Raw genomic sequence first — 21782 nt, 5'->3', positions numbered from 1 at the left:
AAGTGTGTTTGCTTTACAAGCCACCACTATAGATAACAATGTGTAGACAGGGCTAAGCTCAGTGCAAGGAAAGGGTAAAGACAAATTATCCGTTTAGGCATATAATCTAATTCCCCTTTGAAAGCACAATGGACAGTTATATTTTTATAGCATCCTTGATCATCCTGCTGATTCCTTTATACACTTCAGAAAATTTAATTCTATCAAACAAAAATACCCCAGTTTAAAAAAAAAAAACTATGAGGAAGAAAGTTTATAACAAACAGGGTCCTTCTTGAGGAGAAAATATAAAGCTCGGACACATTTACAGCTAGGGTTTTCAAAAGTTCATTAATGACTGGAAGACTGGATGAAGAGTATAATAATAAAATTTAAAACTGGTCATCTGAGATGCCACATCTACCAGTAATCTGTATGAAATCAGAATCACTTATATATAAAAACAAAGTACTTAATGCAGAGCCAAAAAGAAAAGAAAACCATTCAGCAAAAATCAATTAATATATACAATCATAACATAAAATATTCAAAAACATTAGGAGAAAACCAAGAAGGAGAACAGTTAGTAAAGTATCAGTTTACTTAATAATATTAGAGTTCACAAAGTACTTGTACTGACATTGTCAGTAGGGACTAGATGGTTTCTAAAATCACACAATCATATTTCCTTTTCTGTAACTCTAGGAATCAGATGTTGTCACTAACCACAGTTTACTTCCTGGTTTTTTGGCACAGCAGGATGTCAGCTCTTATATCCTGCTTATAGTCTCATGTACTCTCTACCACATAGTGTGGACTCCGAAATTAGCATCCTGTCTTGCTTAATATGTAAGACCTGCCCTTATTACCAATCTTGCAAATATATATTTTTTTGTACTTGTCATTTGTCAATTATCTTAATCAAAAGAGATTTTCTGCTGAATAGTGTCTTGCTTTTAAAAGAAACTTCCCCATTTTAAGATTATATATAAACCTATATTTTCCTGTAGTATTTTTGTAGATTCACTGTATCACATTTAATTTTTTAATTCAACTTAATTTTTTCCCAAATGGCTACTAGATTTTTACAATAGTTGAATAGTTACCCCTTCTCTAATGATTTGAACTGCCACCTTAAACACTAAAGTCGTACTTATTTCAACTACTAGGTACTTTTTTCACATTTTAATAATTTAAAAAATACGTATTTATTTATTTTTGAGGGGGGGGGCACGTGCAAACAGAGGAGGGCCAGAGAGAGGGAGAGAGAGAATCCCAAGCAGGCTCAGCCTGACTTGGGGCTCAATCTCAGGAACCTTGAGTTTGTGACCTGAGCTGAAATCAAGAGTCAGATGCTTAACTGACTGAACCATCCAGGTGCCCCACATTTTAATATTTTTGAAATCAGTTTGCACCCTAATCAATTGCTTGTCATAGTTTAATTGAAATTATTTTTTTTTCTTTCTTGGAACTATAGAAAATGAAGTCTTTCAACCAATGGTACCTTAGAAACAATGAAATATACGCTACTATATACAATAACACTAATATATATGTAACAGATTGGGCGTGCATTTAGACTTTCTATTGCATTCCATTGATCTTGCCATCTTTTCTGGCACACATATGATACTTTTAATTATGTTACTTTTACAGCATTATTATTTTTTAATATTTATTTTATTTTTTTTTTATTTATTTATTTTTTTTAAAAAAAAAATTTTTTTTTTAACGTTTATTTATTTTTGAGACAGAGAGAGACAGAGCATGAATGGGGGAGGGTCAGAGAGAGGGAGACACAGAATCCGAAGCAGGCTCCAGGCTCTGAGCTGTCAGCACAGAGCCCGACGCGGGGCTCGAACCCACAAACTGTGAGATCATGACCTGAGCCGAGGTCGGACACTTAACCACCTGAGCCACCCAGGTGCCCCTAATATTTATTTTTGAGAGAGCAAGACAGAGCATGAGTTGGGGAGGGGAGAGGGAGACACAGAATCAGAAGCAGGCTCCAGGCTCTGAGCTGTCAGCACAGAGCCCAATGTGGGGCTCAAACTCATGAACTGTGAGATCATGACCTGAGCCGAAGTTCGAGGCTCAACAGACTGAGCCACCCAGGCACCCCTTGCAACATTATTTTAATTTCTGATAGAGCAAATCTTTTTTTTTTTATTCTTTGATTCTTTTTATATGATATTCTTTCAGATGAGTTTTATAAATGTTGGTCAGGAATTCCCCTTCCCTCTGAAAAAAAAAAAAACCCTATGAGGATATGTATTAAAATTGATATAAATCTAATCTGGGGAAAGTTGACATCTTACAAAATAGATTCTTATCATCAGGAAATGTTATGTCAGTCAGTTCACTTACTAAAGATTTTTAAGTTATTCAGTAGACTATTACAGTTTTCCTCATAAAGACGCTACTACATATTTCTGGCTAAATTTATTCTTTGCTACTATTATCTATGGGATTTTTTTTCCATTATTATTTTTGAACAGATTTGTCTTGGGATATATTAAAGTTATTTCTCTTTAATAATCTGAAAACCAGGTGGGGTGCCTGGGTGGCTCACAGTTAAGCGTCCGACTTGGACTCAGGTCATGATCTCACAGTTCAAGCCCCACACTGGGCTCTGTGCCGACATTTCAGAGCCTGGATCCTGCTTCCAATTCTGTGTCTCCCTCTCTCTCTCTCTGCCCCTCTCCCACTCACGCTCTGTCTCTTTCTCTCAAAAATAAAAAAAAGTTAAAAAAAAATTTTTAAATAATTTTAAAACCAGGAAGTTTTAGAACTCTCTGTAGAGAAATACTTTCAGCTGATTCTCTTGGGTTTTCCACTTCACAATCATATCATCTGGAAGTTGTTTTATTTTGCCTTTTCTTTTTCTGTATCTCACATTGTTTCATCTCCTCCTCTCTGCTTTGGCTAGAATTTCCTCTGGGCAATAGTTGTTATTTTTTATTCATTGTTACTTGTGTTTTTCTCTTATTATCCTCATTATATGTGCTGCAGGTTTGCTTATTATTATTGTTTCCCCATTATCTCTTTTTTTCATTATCCCTTCCCATTTCATAAATTTATCATTTCAATTACTTTTCTCTGCTTTCTATTTATTTCTTTATTGGGGGGCAGCATAGAAGGTGAGAAACAGAGGGTGCTGTTTTTCTAATTTCTTCAACTGAATTCTTAGTTCAAATGACTTTATTATTTCTTAATAATAACAAAATAGTTAAAGCTGTATCTCTCCTCTGAGCATAGCTTTGACCATATGCCTTGAGTTTTTATGTTATGTTGATACAACCATCAATTTTCTAAAATGAGGTACTCTCATTTTGGCTTTTGATTTCTCCATCATTACAAAGGAGAATACTTTGCAGTTTCCAAGTGAGAATTTTCCTTCCCACTTGTCCTTTTATTATGCATTTCCAATTCCAATGCATTGTGATTCATGAGAGTGGTCATCAATTCTGTTTTGGAAATGACCGAGTTTGTGTTATATATGTGTGTATCATTAATATTTGTAAGTTTCTGATGGATATTTGACAGGAATTTGTATTTTTAGATTATGAAATATAAAAGTAAATCTATATTTGCCTATTAAATCCACTTCATTTTTTTATAGTAATGCTAATGTTTCCTTATTTTTTCCTGGAGTTTAACTTTCTATGAGATGTGGTGTTCTAAAGACTTCCATTTTGTCCATTTCTCCCTCTATTTTTAATAGCTTTGGCTTTTATATATCAATGATGCTAGTTTATTAGAAATATTTATGACAATTACACTGTCCTGGTGGATTTTAAGTTTAATAAATTTCGAAGTGACCCTTTACAGTATGTTTTTACCTTAAATTTGACTTTGTCTGATATTATTGTCATCTCTATTCAAATTTTTCCCATTTTGTGTAAAATGCATTCTTACAAATGATATATACCTCATATCTTCCAGAAATTCCCTCACTATTTCTAGTCCAGTAAAGGTAATCTTCTGTTTTCTAGTGCTACTATAAAGTTTTTCTTGCTATTTTTGCAATAATTTCTTAAAACTATAATCCTTTGATTTATTTTTATTTTATATATTTTCACTTTTATAATTCTAACATACATTCTTAGTTTAATTTTTTCTCATTTTCTTCCAATTATTACTGTCCCTACAGTCTCATTGCCTGGAACTTATTATAAGTAAGCATAATTTACAATTCTCTGAGAAAAAAACCACATAACTTTAAGCATTATAGGCAATGTGTACCATGGATGACACTGCACAGTTTCATTATACTTGCATTAGGAAAATCCTAGCAAATATTTCTATAAGCAAATGAGAAGTTAGTGATATTACCAAATGGTAACACTTCATATGAAAAATAAAGTGAAGCAGTGTCAAATTTAAACATATAATTTTAGAATAGTTATCTATGCCTTAGAATCAAATTGCAACACAGACATGAGCAGAGGGTTAGGGTAGCAATCCGTTTAGAACACACATTCAGTTAAGAAATACAGTTGACCCTTGAACAGCATGGATTGGAATGGTGAGGTCCACTTATATGTGCATTTTTTTTGATAAATACAGTACAGAACTGTAAATGTATGTTCTCTTTCTTATGATTTTCTTAATACATTTTCTTTTCCCTAGCTTACTTTATTGTAAGAATACAGTATATAAAACCTATAATAAATAAAATATGTGTTAATCAGCTATTTTTGTTACTGGGGAGACTTCCAGTCAACAGTAGGCTATTAGTAGTTAACTTTGGTGGGATTTAAAAGTCATACATGGATTTTAGACTGCATGGGAGGGGGTGTCAGTCCCCCCTAATTCCCTTGAAGAATCAACTGTACATATTTCCCATACTTCACAATCAAGAATGTGTAATATAACACTACAATTTTTGTTATATTTTTCATTAACAAAGAGATGAAATGTAAGTTATTTAAAGTGGAGATGTTCTAAACATTTTTTTTGGGGGGGGGGGAATGGGAATGGGACTAATTTCTTCAAAATCTGTCCTGAAATGGGCATGGAAAATAGCAGTAAGAATTCCTGGTAAATATGATTTGGGAAAAAGGCATATTTAGCCTAATAAATAGGGGAAATAATTGGTTAAAATAAATGAATATTGAATGAGAAAAATATTTCCTTAATAGCACTGGAAGCAAAACTCTAGAAACACTCTCTATTAGTCAGAGCACTAAGAAAACATTTGATATGAAACAATGCCTCAGGGAATACAACAGGCCTCACACTGGTCTAATGTCTATAATTTCATCTAAATGTCAGTAACGGAAAAATATGAGGGGGAAGGAAGATTACAAAAAACACATGGTCCTGTCTGCCTTTCCGCATGAAACTCTATGGGGATTCTCTATTAGAATTACATAATAGAGGAATCTGGCCTGTGATATGCAAGAAAAATTATCTACAGCCATGACATTTTCCATGCCACATCTGTGGGCACAAAACACAGGCAAGAATTCAAATTTTCTGTTTTGTCACACTTTTAAGCAGCAGGGAGCACTGGAAATGTTCCTTCTCTTTCTTGGAATCAACTTGAGCCCCCACCAAAACCCCCATTTTTTTCTTTCTTTTTATTAATAGGGAATTTTTCCTCTCCAAAGATAACATTTGCTTGCTTTTGGCTCTGTTATCAAGTAGGGTGACACAAAATGTATGCCAAGTCTGATCACTTCAACTGGTATTTTTGATTTTTTTTTTTTTTTTTTGCTCACTTGAAGGAAACGTGACAGAATCACAGAATGTGAACAGATCTGAAAGGTTCAACTCGGCAGAGGTGAATAATGTGCTCATGTTTTAAATGGTTAAAGGAAGAGTGGAGCCAAATGGATGCTGAGTCCCCTCCCCACCTGGGGCTGTTTGCACTTCACTGAACCAGCTCACATTTGTGTCAAGTGATGACAAAGCCTGATGGAGAACTTCCTCCAGCTACTCCCCATTCCCAATTATTATTCCAAAGAGATGCTGCTGAGGAAAAGCAAAGATCTGACCTGATGTAGCAAGTTGCCACTCAGTCCTCATTATGAAAACTTGCTAGTAAATAATGCATCCCTTCTGGAATTTCACTTCACATTTGCAAAGGTCAGAGGCAGCTTATATCAAAAAGAATTCTTTTAAAAAAGCGTAATATTGGGGCGCCTGGGTGGCGCAGTCGGTTAAGCGTCCGACTTCAGCTCGGGTCGTGATCTCACGGTCCGTGAGTTCGAGCCCCGCGTCAGGCTCTGTGCTGACAGCTCAGAGCCTAGAGCCTGTTTCGGATTCTGTGTCTCCCTCTCTCTGACCCTCCCCCATTCATGCTCTGTCTCTCTCTGTCTCAAAAATAAACGTTAAAAAAAAAAAAATTAAAAAAAAAAAAAGCGTAATATTTACAATGTAGTTTTCACCTTGCGCTCCCGACCAAATAAAATTTTTATAATATAACATTTAGTTGGTATCATATTGTAAGGCACCCTTGTCAGTTTCCTTATTGCTTATGTTAGCAAACTCATGGATGATAATCTTGAAAAGAAAATTCCCATACTATGTATTCAGCAGCCTCTACTTTTCTCTCTGAGAACTGTGAAGAGTTCAGGTGACCAAACAGCTCGGCTGGGAGTCCCCAGGCTGGTTTATAGAGACTTTACTAGGCAATTCACACCACAGTCAGGATATGACTCCTGGCCTTGTAGCCTTAGAAACTAGATTACCATGACTGAAGAGAGAGCCATTTCTCTGGGGGTAGAGGCACTCTAACTAAGTTCACAAGACTGATATCTAACAGCAGAATATTCACGTACAGCAAGAAACAGATCTGTCCCAGGGAATAGGAGTATGTGCACCTGCAACTCCAGTCCATTGACTCAAGTCCAATTCACTGATTTATAACTAGAAACAGCTGTCAAAGCCATCCATATATTTTCGAGTATATGAATAATGCATTCTCCTCCTATGAGTTAAGCTACCTTGGGAAAAAAATAATCAGAACAAGGGAAGTCTGATTGGTGGGATGCTTCATAGTATCCCCTGGTGTATCTGTCTCACAAGAAGGATGTGCACCAGCAAAGGCCCTGGAATCACTGATGGCTACAACCTGCTACATCCACTGCCCCCTAAGTGATGGCCTCGCCACTTGGTCAGAATACTCTACCCAGACTGACACAACTTACTACATCCATCTGCACTTGAGGGACAAAAATTCCCTGACTGCTGGACAAAATCTGGATAGGTATTTGTCTTTTTTTTTTTCTATTTTCATTAATAATACCTCTCCTCCCCCATCTTTCTGATACCCTCTTTCAATAAAATTATAGTTAAGTCTTGCAACCTAGAAACTATTCAGACTTTTACTTTAAGGTAAATTGACATTTCTAAGCCTTACTTCATTAGGCTTTTGATTTAAAAGTTTAGCCTTTAGAAAGCCTTCATATTTCCTTTATTTCCAAGTTCTTGGGACAATGTTAACAGTTCAGACTATTTTCACGTGTCAGTCATGCACGGCTGACATAGAAAACCTCATATTTTCCGTACTACTCTTAATATAACTTGTAATGCCAAGAAATAAAAGTGTCAATAATAGGAAACATCATTCCATTTTGTTCTGAGGATGCATTCTTCCAGCATTCCTGAAGTAGACATTTTTCTATAATCTTAGAATGTAAGCTCCCTGAGGGCAGGGATTTCCACATTGCTTGCTGATTTATTCCAGATCACTAGAACAGCAGAGTGCTCAATAAATATTTTTGAACAAATGAATACCTTCTAAACTCTAAACCACATATTTAACAGAAAATCAGAGCCATGAAGTGATAGCTAAAACAACACACATTGTTGACCTAATGTTTCTCAGTCTACAAACTTTCAACACATCATTTTTCAACAAATATTCTGTTGAAATAGCATTATAATAATTACAAAAATATGTTACAGTTAAGATATTTAACAATGTCTATCAACATTTATCAATGTAAAATTATTTCAAACGTCTTTCATTATTCCAATTTTTATCTTTTTTCACACATTTTATTTCTTAAATTTACACTTGAAGGAAAAAAGCTTCTGGAAATACATTTTTTTCTTTAATAAGTCCAGAGTATGGGTTAGTAAAAGGGTTTACCTATCACTTTATTCTTCTTTCCATTTTTTATAGGCGTACAAAGCAAACTTCTAATGAACTGTTGACTTACGCTTCCTGTGTTTTCATTCTAAACAAAAACAAAAATAAAACAAAACAGGTACAAATTATGAAGAGACTGATTTGCCCATTAGGTGTTATGTAAACTATACTGGACATCTGAAACCACTAATATATTCATCTTTTATTAGCTTGAGATAACATTGGAGTGCAGAAAATGTACAAATAACAATGAAGTTCACATAAATGCAATATAAACCAATTAGTCTTTACATTATTAAAAGTAATAAATATCCTATATTTCTTTTTTTTCATTGTAAACTTTCCAAGCAACTTATGGTAATATTAAGCAAATATTTATGCAGTTATTTACTATACTGGTGTAGCAGATATCTCAATAACTTAACAAGATGGGCAGAATCCAAAAAGCACTACACTATCTGGGATACCAATGCTACAAACTTGTGTTTCCTTAGGACTGCCACTGTTTCTATTGCCCATATTGGGTCTTCTAGATTTGCAAATAACAAAATCAAGGCAGTTGCCTCAAAGTGCAATGCTTTTCCAGAGACAGAAAACATGACAATTCAAAGTTTTCAGTGTCTGAGATACTACTGATCTTTGTAGCTTTGCTGTCAAAGAAAATATACTCATTTCTCCACAGAGCTGCTCACTGCAGTAGATTACCAGCTATATAAGTTTGAGCCAAATGGAACTTAATTTTTTAGGATAAACTCAAGAACTATAGCAACACTATCTAAGGAATGTCACTGACATTAAGTAGGTAATAAATTGCCTCAAAATTAGTTGATAGTTCATTATTACACATTAAAAAACTGATCCAAGTAGAGGGAAAAATATGTGAGTACAGCTAACCATCCCTTAAGAGATGTTATGAACTATTTTATTTTCCTTCAGCAGATCACTCTGAAAGAGCCAGTTCTAAGACCTTCAGCTGAAGAGTCCTTGTAAGTGTGGATCTGATGGGAAAACAGTGTTCGAGCTCCAAGTTTAAAACTGGTTTACTTACTGTCCAGGGAAATCTTTTGTCTTTGCTGACATCTGGGATATTAAGTGGTTCCATAGTATTTTTTACATACTGAGCATACATGTAATTGATTCTGTTTGCATCACGCTCCCTGTGGAAATAACAGATATGAGTTCTTTCCGTGAAGTGAAAAAACATGGGTAAAACAGAGTTAAATAAATGATAAGAGATATACACTAGTCTTAAATTATAGGGTAAAGTGTATGTCTTAATTGGAAATGCACTTTAAAAGTGATGATTCACAACTTTGGTAGTTACTACAATTTAAATGTTTTGAAAAGACAAAGACCCATAATTATTCAGATTTCTAAAACAAGTTTTAAAATGTCGTAAGTAGTGCTATTACCACCGTTAAATGGGCAGGTTGATTTTTGTGCCATTTATGTAAAGTCCATACAAATTTTCTTCTGTGTCTTATTTTTTCATCAGCTTATAGAATGACTGAGGTCCAGTCCCTGTCTGTTTTACTTCCTCAGTGATTTGCTTTATCCACCCCCATAATCGTTCACACATTTCAAACCAAGGGGAAAATCAAACATGCCTGAAAGAATTTTATTAAGTTTTTCTCTCTTCCTTTTTTTCTGCTTTGAGATATTTTATGATACTTTTTTAAATTAAAAATTTATCTTCTTCAAAAAATTTTCTGAAAGTATAGTCGACACACAATGTTAACATTCCTTTCAGGTGTACAACACGGGATTCAGCAATTCTTTTTTTTTTTTTAATTTTTTTCAAATATTTACTTACTTTTGAGAGAGAGACAGAGTGCAAGCAAGGGAGAGGCAGAGAGAGAGACACACACACACACACAGAATCCAAAGGAGGCCCCAGGATCTGAGATGTCATTACAGAACCCAGTGTGGGGCTCGAGCTCATGAACTGCAAGATCATGACCTGAGCCGAAGTTGGATGCTCAACTGACTGATCCACCTAGGCCCCAGGATTCAGCAATTCTGTATGTTATGCTGTGTACCACAAGTGTAGCTCCCATCCATCACCACACAGGTGGTTTTACAATACCATGGACCATATTCCCTAGGCTGTGCCCTTCATCCCCATGACTTACTCATTCCATAACTGGAAGCCTGTACCTCCTACCCCTTCACCTCTTTTGCCCATCCCCCCGCATCCCTTCTTTCCCCTCTCTTTCACTCTAGGTTAGACTTGTGTGGAGGTCCACAGTTCTCCTAGCTCTGTCCCCTTTCAGCCTCATGGGGAGTTTCCCCTAATAAATTTCCTGCACATTTAATCTAGTCTTGGCATTTGCTTCTTGGAGAACTTGGGCTAACTGTGACATCCACTGCTTTTTGCACAGTGAGTATCAATGGATGTATATGAATAAATTATTGAGAAGACAGGAACACGGAGCTTGGACACAGTGAGAAATTTCTGTGCTTTAGAACTAAATGGGAATCACAGGCTATACAAGTCAAAGACAGAAAAATCCATCACAGAGACATGGAAACAACAGCTAACACTGACTTGGTACTTAACGCGTGCCAAAAATTTTCTGAAGCATTTGTGTATATTATCTCATCTAGTCCTGACTATAATCCCGCTATCAGTATCCCCATTTTACAGATGAAGAAACTGAGGCTTTGAGGGGTTAAATCATTTACAAAAAGCCCTACAGCTAGTAAAAGATGGAACTTAAATTTCAATCAGTCTGACTTCAGAGTGTATGCTCTTCATCTACTTAGTATCCACAGGTTTTTAAATTGTAAAAACCTTTTTACTACTTTTTATAGTGTTACTGTATTTACTATAATTCTGTTTTCTAATACAAAAATCAATAACAAGTATTAACTTGTATATATATTCCAAGAAAGTGAGCTTAAAGAATTAATTCTATTCATTTTTCATTTTATGATAAAAATGTGCATTTATAAATTAACATCAAGTTAACTAACAATGAAACTATAGCACTAAAATACCATTTTTTCCCTTCTAATTGGGTGGCTCTTATGAAACGAAGCACAGAAACTCCAAAACCTCCCACCACCTGAAGACAAGCTTCCCTTCCAAAATTCTTAGGCAACCCAACTCACAACAGCTTTACTGTACTTTATCTCACTGATGATGTGATTCTAATAATTATGTATAATGTTCACCCTGGATATTTATTTTCATTTTACACTTAACATTTCAAAACTGTCTTCAATGTGTTATTTTAATTTATAAAAGATAATTAGTAGGTTGGTTGGACAAATACTAAGTCATGCTTTTCAACTGAAATGAACGCCTAAAAGAACGATTTGCTTACAGCTGACATCATAAAATTGCCTAGCATTTCATCTCATGGGAGAGAGTTTGGATTGGCAAAGTGTTTAAGACTGAGAATTGGAGAGTCCTGCATTCTATCAATAAACAACTTTAGAAACATAATGAAGAGTCTGCTGGTGAAGTGTCAATATTGGTTTAGTCCTTTTTCAAAATGCTGAAGTCACTACACATCATTTTTAATTCAGAGGTTTGGCAAAATTAGGCCTAATGTCTAATTTTTATAAAAATAAAGACGAGTTATATCAACAAAAGGCCTTTTACTGTATCATTAATTAAAGGCTAACTTTATTTTTTTGAGAGAGAGAGATTGCATGGAAGCGGGAAAGGGCAAAGGGAGAGGGAGAGAGAGAATGTCAGGCTCCACACCCAGCCTGGAGACCAAGGCGGGGCTCGATCTCACAACAGCAAAATCCGGACCTGAGCTGAAATCAAGAGTCTGACACCTAACCGACTGAGCCACCAGGCACCGCTAAAAGGCTAACTTTAAGTGTTTAGCTGACATAAGGCATCAGTGAATACTTTCAAATGCTATACAATTAGTTAATGAATCAGTTAAAATGATCCATGAAATTACTCTCTTTTAAGGTAATCACACTGACCTATTTATTTATCCTTTATAGAAATATCTTTATACTAAGACTATCTTGGAATGATGACAAAAATAAATGGAAAAATACCTTCCATTTTGCCTACAGAGAGGGAACACACTATTCAAAATAAATCAAATAAATAAGACTACACTTTTTAAAAATGCATATTTACCAGTAGAGGTCACTATCATACCAAATCACTGGGGTTGTTGAGCTTTCATTAGAAATTAGAGGACCAGGCTGAATTTGTAATAAAAATCAAAATGCCAATACATAAAATGTGATTATACAGACATATGCTGCTGTACATATATTCAAAGGTAAATGTATATAACTCATCATTTTATGCTCTTTTTTATTTTACTCTTTTTTTTTTATTCAAGTATAACGAACATAGAGTGTTATATTAGTTTCAGGTGTACAATACAGTGATTCAAAAATTCTATATGCTTCTCAGTACTCATCAAGATAAGTGAACACTTTTTAAATTTTTTTTTAAACGTTTATTTATTTTTGAGACAGAGAGAGACAGAGCATGAACGGGGGAGGGTCAGAGAGAGGGAGATACAGAATCTGAAACAGGCTCCAGGCTCTGAGCTGTCAGCACAGAGCCTGACGCGGGGCTCGAACTCATGGACCGCGAGATCATGACCCGAGCTGAAGTCGGTGGCTCAACCAACTGAGCTACCCAGGCGCCCCATGAACTCTTTAAAAAAAAACAAAACAAAAACTTTTATTTTGAGAGAGAGAGGGATAGAGAGAATCCCAAGCAGGCCCTGCACTGTCAGCACAGAGCCCAATACGGGCTCGCACTCACCAGCTGTGAGATCAAGACCTGAGCCAAAATCAAGGGTTGGACACTTAACTGACTCAGCGACCCACACGCCCCAAGATAAATGAACTCTTAATCCCCTTTATCTATTTCACCCACCTCCCCTCTGGCAACCACCAGTTTGTTTTCTGTATTAAAAAGTCTATTTTCTGGTTTGTCTCTTTGTTTGTTTCTTAAATTCCACATATGGTCATTGTATCATTTATGTCATTTTCATATCATTTATATCATATCACTTCATCATTTTATACTGTTAATATAAAGTATCATACCTATGGATATATGTAAATACATTAAATGTATGTCTATATTTGCATATATAGCAATTCATTATGCAATCTGAAAAGTAAAAGAATCAAATATTTACATGTGTTTTATCTAGAAGCTTTCTAAAGCATTCTTTATAAAAAGCAGCAAAGAGGCACCTGGGTGGCTCAGTCAGTTGGTTAAATGTCCAACTTCAGCTCAGGTCATGATCTCGCAGTTCGTGAGTTTGAGCCCCACGTTGGGCTCTATACCGAAGGCTTGGAGCCCAGGGCCTGCTTCAGATTCTGTGTGTGTCTCTCTCTCTGTCCCTCCCCTACTTGTGCTCTGTCTCTCTCTCTCTTTCTCTCTCAAAAATAAACATTAAAAAAATTTTAAAAAGCAACAAAAATGTCATAGCATCATAAAACCAAAATTATATTAATGCTCTTCCCAAGAATAAGAAACTTCATAACTGATCCAGGCAGTAGATACCAGCACTTATTAAAAGGGAAACACACATACTCACCAAGACATGGGCTTATTATCACACATTCAGAAAGGACCCAAAAGTTACTAAAACAATGTCAAATATGCCAGAAAATATAATGGCGCACAGATGGGCTTAGGAAAAGAATACACATGGTAATAGGATATAAACTTGTCATGACCAGCAATGCCAAGAGGGAAGTGAAGGTCAGTTTTATATTTGTGAACCAAAAACTCCAGGTAGCTGAAAAATCTCAGGTAGAGAGAGATACCATGGTTTATCTACTTTGACTACGCACTCCAGGCCCAAGTTAGCAATAAACGTTTAAGTCAGTTGTACCTTCTGAATCAGATGAATTCCCCAACTGCCCCTAAGTTACATCCGACCCTTTGCGAATTCCTCGAATTGTTTTAATGAGAGAAAAGGTCTTTCATTGTATCACACTGTTAAAAGTAATAGTCTAGAACTAATCAGTTTTGATATACATATAATCCCTTAACCAACTAAACTTTAAGTCACCATGGTCAAAGGTGTCTCCATCTTGATGAGGGAAGACATAAGAGGATAGGAAACGTGAGAGAGCATGAGGGGCAGAAGAGAATGAAAGACAGGTCTTCAGACCTACCAGGGGTCAGTCATAACAGGGTTTGAACAGAACCAGGCTGTGCACTGAAGTACTCTGTTCTTGAAGACAGCTGTAAACTCAGGCAATTCTGCTTTACATGATCTACAGAGATTTTCCGTTTCCAATTTTTTTATTGCATTTATTACAAAAAATTTTTATTATAAACATTTTCTTCCAATTTTAATGAACTTTTTGAAAAATACAAAAAAGTTGAAAATAAAATGAATATCCTACTCTGGATTCCACAATTCATAATGTTTGCCACATTTGTTTTATCTACATATGTATGTGTGAATATATTTACTTGTTTAAATGTATTAAATTTAGATACAGTTACTTATTTATCTTTGGTTGAACGATTTTAAAGGAAGGTACAGACATTCTAATACCTCATCCTTAAATACACCAGGATGAATCTTACAAAAATAAAAAGTTTCCTGCTAACCCAATATCTTCCTAATTCCAGAGAAAAGTAACGATTATTCCTCCTATCAACATCTACAATCCAATCCACATTCAGAGTTCCAATTTTTCTCAAAAACTTTCTTTTGATAGTTGTTTTAATCAAAATAACCAAAATTCATGCATTGCATTTGGCTATCACATCCAAGATAGTACTTCCCTCCATTTTGTTCAATGACACTGACTTTTTGAAGAGACCAGGCCAGTTATCTTACAGAATGTTCTATAGTTTAGATTTGCACAGAGGTTATCTTCAAAGGACTCATGGTCAGTGAAGCTAATAGCACTTTTACTAATAACAATTTTACTTTTACTAATAGCAATACCATTCACTACATGAAATAATTCTCTAATAGGTTAACTGTAGTAAAAAATATCAAATATCAAATAGTAAAGTTTTAGTATCAAATAGTAAAGTTAGGACAATGTTCTATTTCCATGATCATATGAAGCTTTTATATATAACATCAACAATTAGGGATAAAATAATATTGAGAAATTTGAGATAAGTTATTTAAGGGGGTGAAATAATTTGAAACAAATGAACAATGAAAACTGTGATAAATAACACTATACCTAAGAATTCCAGTCACTTTACCCTGCAGACTTGTATTCCTCAGAATAGCCTATCACTTAAGCAAACAACACCAGTTTTTTACTAAGGATGGAAAAGGGAATCTGAGAAAGAACATTTGGTAGTTTATTCTAAGTCCTTATCAAAATTCTTCAAAAAGCACAAATAAAATTGGGGCAATGATATCTCTAACCTCAATCTTATAAATATTTTCTATTATCCAAGTGATAATTAACCACAACAAAAAATTAATACAAATTTTTAAATTACAGAAAATATGACAAACACATGAGCTACAATAGAGATCTGGTTTGATTCTAGCCTTTGGGTATATGTATTGGTGTGACAGAGATCGTAGGCTTCCTTCTGTTACTAGTTAAATCCCTGTGGCTGGTTACAAATCACAGCACACTTGAAGAGAAGTTTGTTCAGAAGCCTATCAAATTTCCAGTGAGTGTCCAATATTCAATGAAAAATATAACTGCAATATAAACTTGTGGGCCTTAAATGAGTCAGTCCACAAAAATAATGTACATAGGTCTATACTAATTTTGACACCATTCACTATATTGGGAATTCTCCTATAGGTCAACTGTAGGGGGAAAAAAACACTGGAACTTTGTCATCAAAGAGTGAAGTATTTTCAGGAATAAAATTATTGGTTGGTGGGGTGGGGGAAAGCATCCCATAGCTTCTATGTCTTAAACAGGTCACAAAATAACTATTTAGCCAGTATTATATATACAGTTAGCCCTTAAACGATGGGGGGGGGAGGGTTAGGAGTGCCAATACCCCACATAATAAAAAATTCACATATAACTTTGGACTCCCCCAAAACTTAATAGACTACTCTTGACCAGAAGCCTCACTCATAACATATACAATCAATTAACACACATTTTGTATGTTATATGTATTATATACTGTATTCATTTTTATGTTTATTTATTTCTCTTGAATGTGATCATGAGTGGGAGAAGGGCAGAGAGAGAGGGAGGGAGAGAGAGATCCCAAGCAGGCTCCACACTCAGTGTAGAGCCTGATGCAGGGCTCAATCCCACAACCCTGGAATCGTGACCTGAGCCAAAATCAAGAGTGGGATGCTCAACCAACGAAGCCACCCAAGCACCCCTTTATACTGTATTCTTACAATAAAATAAGCTAGAGAAAAGAAAATGTTACTAAGGAAATCATAAGGAAGAGAAAATACATTTATAGTAGTGTACTGTGTTTATTGAAAAAAATCCATGTATAAGTGGACCCACACAGTTCCAATCATGTTGTTCAAGGGCCAGCTGGACTTTTGATAAAGACAGAGGAGAAGTTACCTTACCTTGTTAAAGTATCTGATGATTTTTCTAATTCTTCACACTCCATGTGAAACACACTAGAAAAAGAATCCTGAAAACAGAGGACAACATGGACTGAGAAATAAGTTTGACAATGTAATGAAATCTATCTAGATACACACATGTAAGTGTGTGCAACTGAGGAAAGATGACAATACTTGTGATATTTTTCAAGTTAGACTAAACTGACACAAGTACTCTGTTCCTGACAGCCTCAAGTTGCCTTCCCATGTTCTTACCAGTTTCTGATATTCACCTGCAAAACGCTCATTTGCGTACTACTTGTTTTTTGTTTTTCTACTAGGTGTTAATGAATATGGTAGCTTCAAATTTTCTCCATAATTATTCAAAATCCACGTTTTAGCTTTTATGCATATATTGATTGCTGTTGATACGTCTTTTTAAAAGACATATTTTATGAGATCATTAAAATCATTGTGAAGATTAGCAACACAGAGAAATACTTTGGAAGTTACATTAAAAAACAGAATACATATTCATACCCATGCTACATTTGCAACTGAATAAAGAATTGGAGGGAAACACACAAATAAAACAATGATATTAGTTTAATTTGGGGAGAGAAGAACTGAATCCTTTCTTCCCTACATTTGGATTTTTGCTCATGTTGAAATCTTTTTAAACAAAAAGTTATTGTATAAATGGACATCAAGCCACTTGATTCCCAAACTCAACAAATTAAGTTGGTTTAAAAAGTGAACAAAATACATTAATGTTCACATTGCTGAGCTATACTGTAAAGCACCAATGATCCAAGTCAGTTGCTGCCATGGCAGATGTTAACCGGTAGGTGCATGAGCTGAATGTTAATTAAAGTGATATTTAAGTTGTCTAAAAAAGCAGCGTTTTACGTATAACTTTCAAAAATTAAATGCTAAAGAACAGGTCACGGAGCAAAAATTGTAAATTGACTTACTGCATTAATGAGTTCTGACCTGAACTTTAAAAGGATAGCTACTTGCAATCATCTCCGAATTAAGGACTTTGTAACTGACTGAAACTATGAAATAGTATCTAAGAGAATACTGACTACCTTACCACAGTAAATTCTCATTTGATATCCAGTTAATGAGACTTAGACACCCATACACCACAAAATGATTCAGAAAATGTTGAGTCATATAGTACAGTCTTACTATCTAAAACAATTTTTGAAATTTTAATACAAATATTATATATCTTTTATTATTCTACTTCCCCCAAATCCCATCAATTCAGATATCATCTATGGATTACAGCAGACTACACAAGTGGTGACCCCCACTCTCTTTCCTAACCCACCAATGAAGAGCCTATTCTCAGGGTCTAAAGGAAAAAGAAAATAAATGACATAAAAAGATATATCCCAGAAGTAGTGGTTCATAGGTAAAAAGGAAAAGAAACTGCACAGAGGAAAACTGCTTTAGGCTAGGAGCTCTGATTCTAACTATGAATTCAACTGGCCTGTCTAGAAGCAACCAGCACTCGGTGAGAATACTCCATCTTTCCACACACATCTGTTTCTTTACATTACACATCAATGGATTGAAATATGCCAATTAGAACAGTTTAGTGGTTTTCCATTGCTGGTAAAGGATTTAGGACTAACAAGTACCTTTAATAATATTGCCTCTATTGGGCCATGCCCTTTGGTTTCTAGCCGATTTCTGATAAAAAGAAAATTTTATTCCCAACCCACTCAGAATGGGGGTCTACTTGTTCATCGCAACCAGGGCACCACTATTCCTGACCACAAAAGGTCTGCACACCATAATGACAATGTATTTCTCCATCAAGGTAGTGTAGTCATTGACAAAAGCAGCACACGGATATTCCCATGGTAACCACTTAGTGGAGGGACACAAAGGTGAAATGGTGCATGGAAGGCGTCCTCTTACCTCACCTCTATCCCTGTTCAACCAGAGCAGCTCATACTCTGATTGGCTTTGCATAAACAATAAACAGTTAGGTTTTAGCGAGAGATTTAAGGCTAACATGAGGTTTAAAAGCTGTGCTTTAAGGAACATAGGTTTCTGTCTTTCTAAAAATAAAGAAGTCATACTCTGTACTCACGGAGCAATCTTCATCCACTATGAAAATGGTGCATTTCTGCACCTGCATGAAAGAGATAATAGTGGCAGCTATTTTCTTTAGAATTACTTCTAATGATTGCTGTTCTTCAAAAATTAAGCTAGCAAGGTCAAGCAGCACCTAGACAAGAAAATTTAGTTTATTATTTAGTAATTGTTTGTAATTATTAAAGCAATACAATGATTTATACAATTTATAAGTTGTTTATTTATAGTCTAACAAGTTGCAACCAAGTTTGCATTCAAGTATTAAATATGTAAGTCTCTATTTACTACCAGAGCTTCCATACTGATTGTTAGTACAGTTAGTATAGTGATTACAATCACAGACTCTGAAACAGGAGTCATCAGTTTTTAATCCTGCTTTCCCTCCCTGTGAGTTTTGTGATGTAGGGCCAGTTCCTTAAAAATGGGGATAACAGTAATAATAATATCAAATCATAGGATTATTGTAAGCAGTAAATAAGTGAACATTTCTAAAGCATTTTGAATACTATCTGATACATAAAACACACTGTCATTGCTGTCGTTCCAAACTTCTGAGATCAACATTTATCAGCATTTTCACATAGCACAGTTAATACTGTCCAAAACAGACAAAATTTGAAGAGCTCCTTTTGTGTTTTTTCCTGGAAATTTCTCTTTCCTTTGAATTCCATAGAATGTCTTCTAATCTCACGGAATATCTGTGTATAGAGGAGGAAGAAAGGGTGTCAAAGAAAATTTGAGGAGATGCTATGCTAGCTGACCCCTGAGAGATAAGCAGGCATCATTTGGGTGAAGTGGGAAAGGGAAATATTTCAGTCAAAAGCAACTAAATTGAGAGAGGGTAGCATACACTACAGGTCTTAATCAAGTTTTAAGAGAAGCTATGGAGTGTGAGGAGGAGAGTTGGGGAGATGAGATTGCAGACTCAAGTGGAGAAGGAATCTCAAAAGCCCTGTATGTTTTTGGAAGCAGTTTGGACTATGATGGACTGCAGGAAGAAAGTAACAGACTTGTATCTGTGTTTGTAAAAATGGGGACTAGATTAATGGGTGGCAAGAACAGAGCAGGGAGACCAGGTAGGAAGATACTGTAGGCAAAGGCAATGGAAGATCCAATACTTTATTAACACAAGATCTAAAAAGAGAAAATATAGGGTGGGAGAGAGGAATTATCAAAGAAGTAATGAAAAAGAATTACATAGAAAGGAAGGGTTTAAGCCTCCAGATGGAAAGGGATGACCAGGTACCAGTATGACAAATGAAAAAGAGTCATATTATAAAATTAACTTGTAAAAAGAAGATATAGAGAAATGATATGAAAAGCTTAGACAAAAACCAAAACAAAACACCTACACAGAGCCAAGGATCAGTACAACAGGGACGCTAGTTAGAAGACAAAAGCACCACCCCTAAATTCTGAGAAAGTGATTTTTCAGTTTATAATTTTATACCCAGCCAAACTGGTAGGATGATATAATAGGCATTTTCGAACATGCCAGGACTCAGAAAACTTACCCAATCAATACTCTTTCTCAAGAAATTAATTGAGAATATGTTGCAATAAAACAAGGGCATAAACTGAGAAAGAAGGAGTTACCGGATCCAGTGGACAACCAGTGGAGCCCTTCTGAGAAAGCAGTGAAGGAAAATTCTATGATGACACCTATACAGCAGGCAGGGGAGATATAGTTCAGCTTGGAAGAGAAATGGTGGAAAACCTCAACTTTGAGATCTCCAAGGAAAATAACTCAACAGTATGCCTAAATAATGGGGAATATGGGGGAAAAACTAACAACATGAGGGCTACTCTATACTCAGGGGAAAAGTTCAAGGGGGAAAAAAAGGAATGGAATTCAGAAACATCATGAAAAACTGAAAGTTGTGTAACAAATGTAATATGAACATTTACATAGTCACGGTACTTATAAACACTTTATTTTAAATCACAACTTGAGAATTAAACTAAAGCTTACTAAAAGTTAACCATGGTTGTAGAACAACATATATGTTATCAATGTGGGCAACAGAAAAAGGTCTGATGAGAAAAGCAGAGGCAAGTCATGGCAGTTGGGAAGGAAAGATGAGGGATGCTAAGATCCTCATTTTACGAAGCATAGAATCAACAGATGATGTCTCTAGTTGATAGGGCAAGAACTAAAAGCCGTATCTAACATTATGAATGCAACCCATCCAGTAACTTAAAACAGATGTAATGATACTAGTGGAACAGGATAATGGCAAGTATAGAGTGATGTAAATCAAATAAATCCACCTCTTTTAAGTTAATGAATATTTTCTAACAGTGATAAAGCAACAGAGCATGGAATACAGGAAATGGAAAAAAATTATTAGAAGATACAGCTAAAATATTAAGTGGATTTTTAATCATACACATATTTTACCTGGATAAAAATTTAACAATTTTTTAAAAAAAGAATTCCTATACGCTCTCTTTAGTAATCAGACTTGCCTGATTTCTCTTGTTCTCCAGCAGTGAAGTCTCATAGAGTTGAGCATTATGAAGAACAATACCACAAAATGCCAAATAGGCAGCAAAGTCCTAGAAAACAGGGAAGACAACAGCCAAATTAAGAACTGTCTACAAAACTGTCTTGTTATATTGTCTGAAACACAGAAGGCATCCCAAAGTATTTATAGCTGAAATAAATATTAGAAAGCCCAAAGGGTGCATGTTGATTCTGCACAGAATTAGGAACTGATGCAGAGCAAGTGTTAGCTAACTGGTACAGTAAGTAGATGACCAGTATTAACACCATCTCCTAAAGTCATACACTAGTTACAAATTACCAAGGAGAAAACGGGAGGGAGTAGGACACAGATCTCTTTATGCCATTTGAAACTGAAATTCACCCTATGCAAAATTTGGTGTTGTCTCTGAATGATATTAAGAGCTGGATCTGTGCTGAGACTATATAAATAGCCTGTAACTTATTACTGGGGCTAATGAAAGCTAACATGCTTATTGGGAGAATACTGGCAGCAACAGTCCCATATGTTGTATAAAATATTAGCTTCAGTATGTTTTTTAACACGGATCGTCATCCACAGTACACTATTTTATAGTGGTATGCTCACAATTATATTAAT

At 35.3% G+C, this 21782-nt stretch overlaps 2 protein-coding genes across 6 annotated transcripts in view; one reads left to right on the top strand and one right to left on the bottom strand.

Moving 5' to 3' along the window:
• PDE5A (phosphodiesterase 5A) overlaps positions 1-21782 on the bottom strand; it is a 142509-nt gene that overhangs the window by 62607 nt on the left and 58120 nt on the right. For all 5 annotated transcript variants that reach the window (XM_058721503.1, XM_058721505.1, XM_058721500.1 and 2 more), the window contains exons 5-9: positions 21145-21234; positions 18671-18808; positions 16582-16649; positions 9132-9240; positions 8084-8171 (exon numbers count right to left, since the gene is read on the bottom strand). In XM_058721503.1, coding sequence (XP_058577486.1) covers positions 8084-8171; positions 9132-9240; positions 16582-16649; positions 18671-18808; positions 21145-21234 — 493 coding nt within the window. The remainder of the gene's footprint in view (positions 1-8083; positions 8172-9131; positions 9241-16581; positions 16650-18670; positions 18809-21144; positions 21235-21782) is intronic.
• Positions 19559-21782, top strand: part of LOC131508029 (uncharacterized) — a 98562-nt gene continuing 96338 nt past the window's right edge. The window contains exon 1 of the mRNA XM_058723318.1: positions 19559-19751. Within this exon, the coding sequence (XP_058579301.1) occupies positions 19559-19751 (193 nt within the window). The remainder of the gene's footprint in view (positions 19752-21782) is intronic.

Source organism: Neofelis nebulosa, chromosome 3 (genome assembly GCF_028018385.1).
Source record: "Neofelis nebulosa isolate mNeoNeb1 chromosome 3, mNeoNeb1.pri, whole genome shotgun sequence".
NCBI lineage: Eukaryota > Metazoa > Chordata > Mammalia > Carnivora > Felidae > Neofelis > Neofelis nebulosa.
This window is presented reverse-complemented; position numbering and strand designations above follow the sequence as displayed.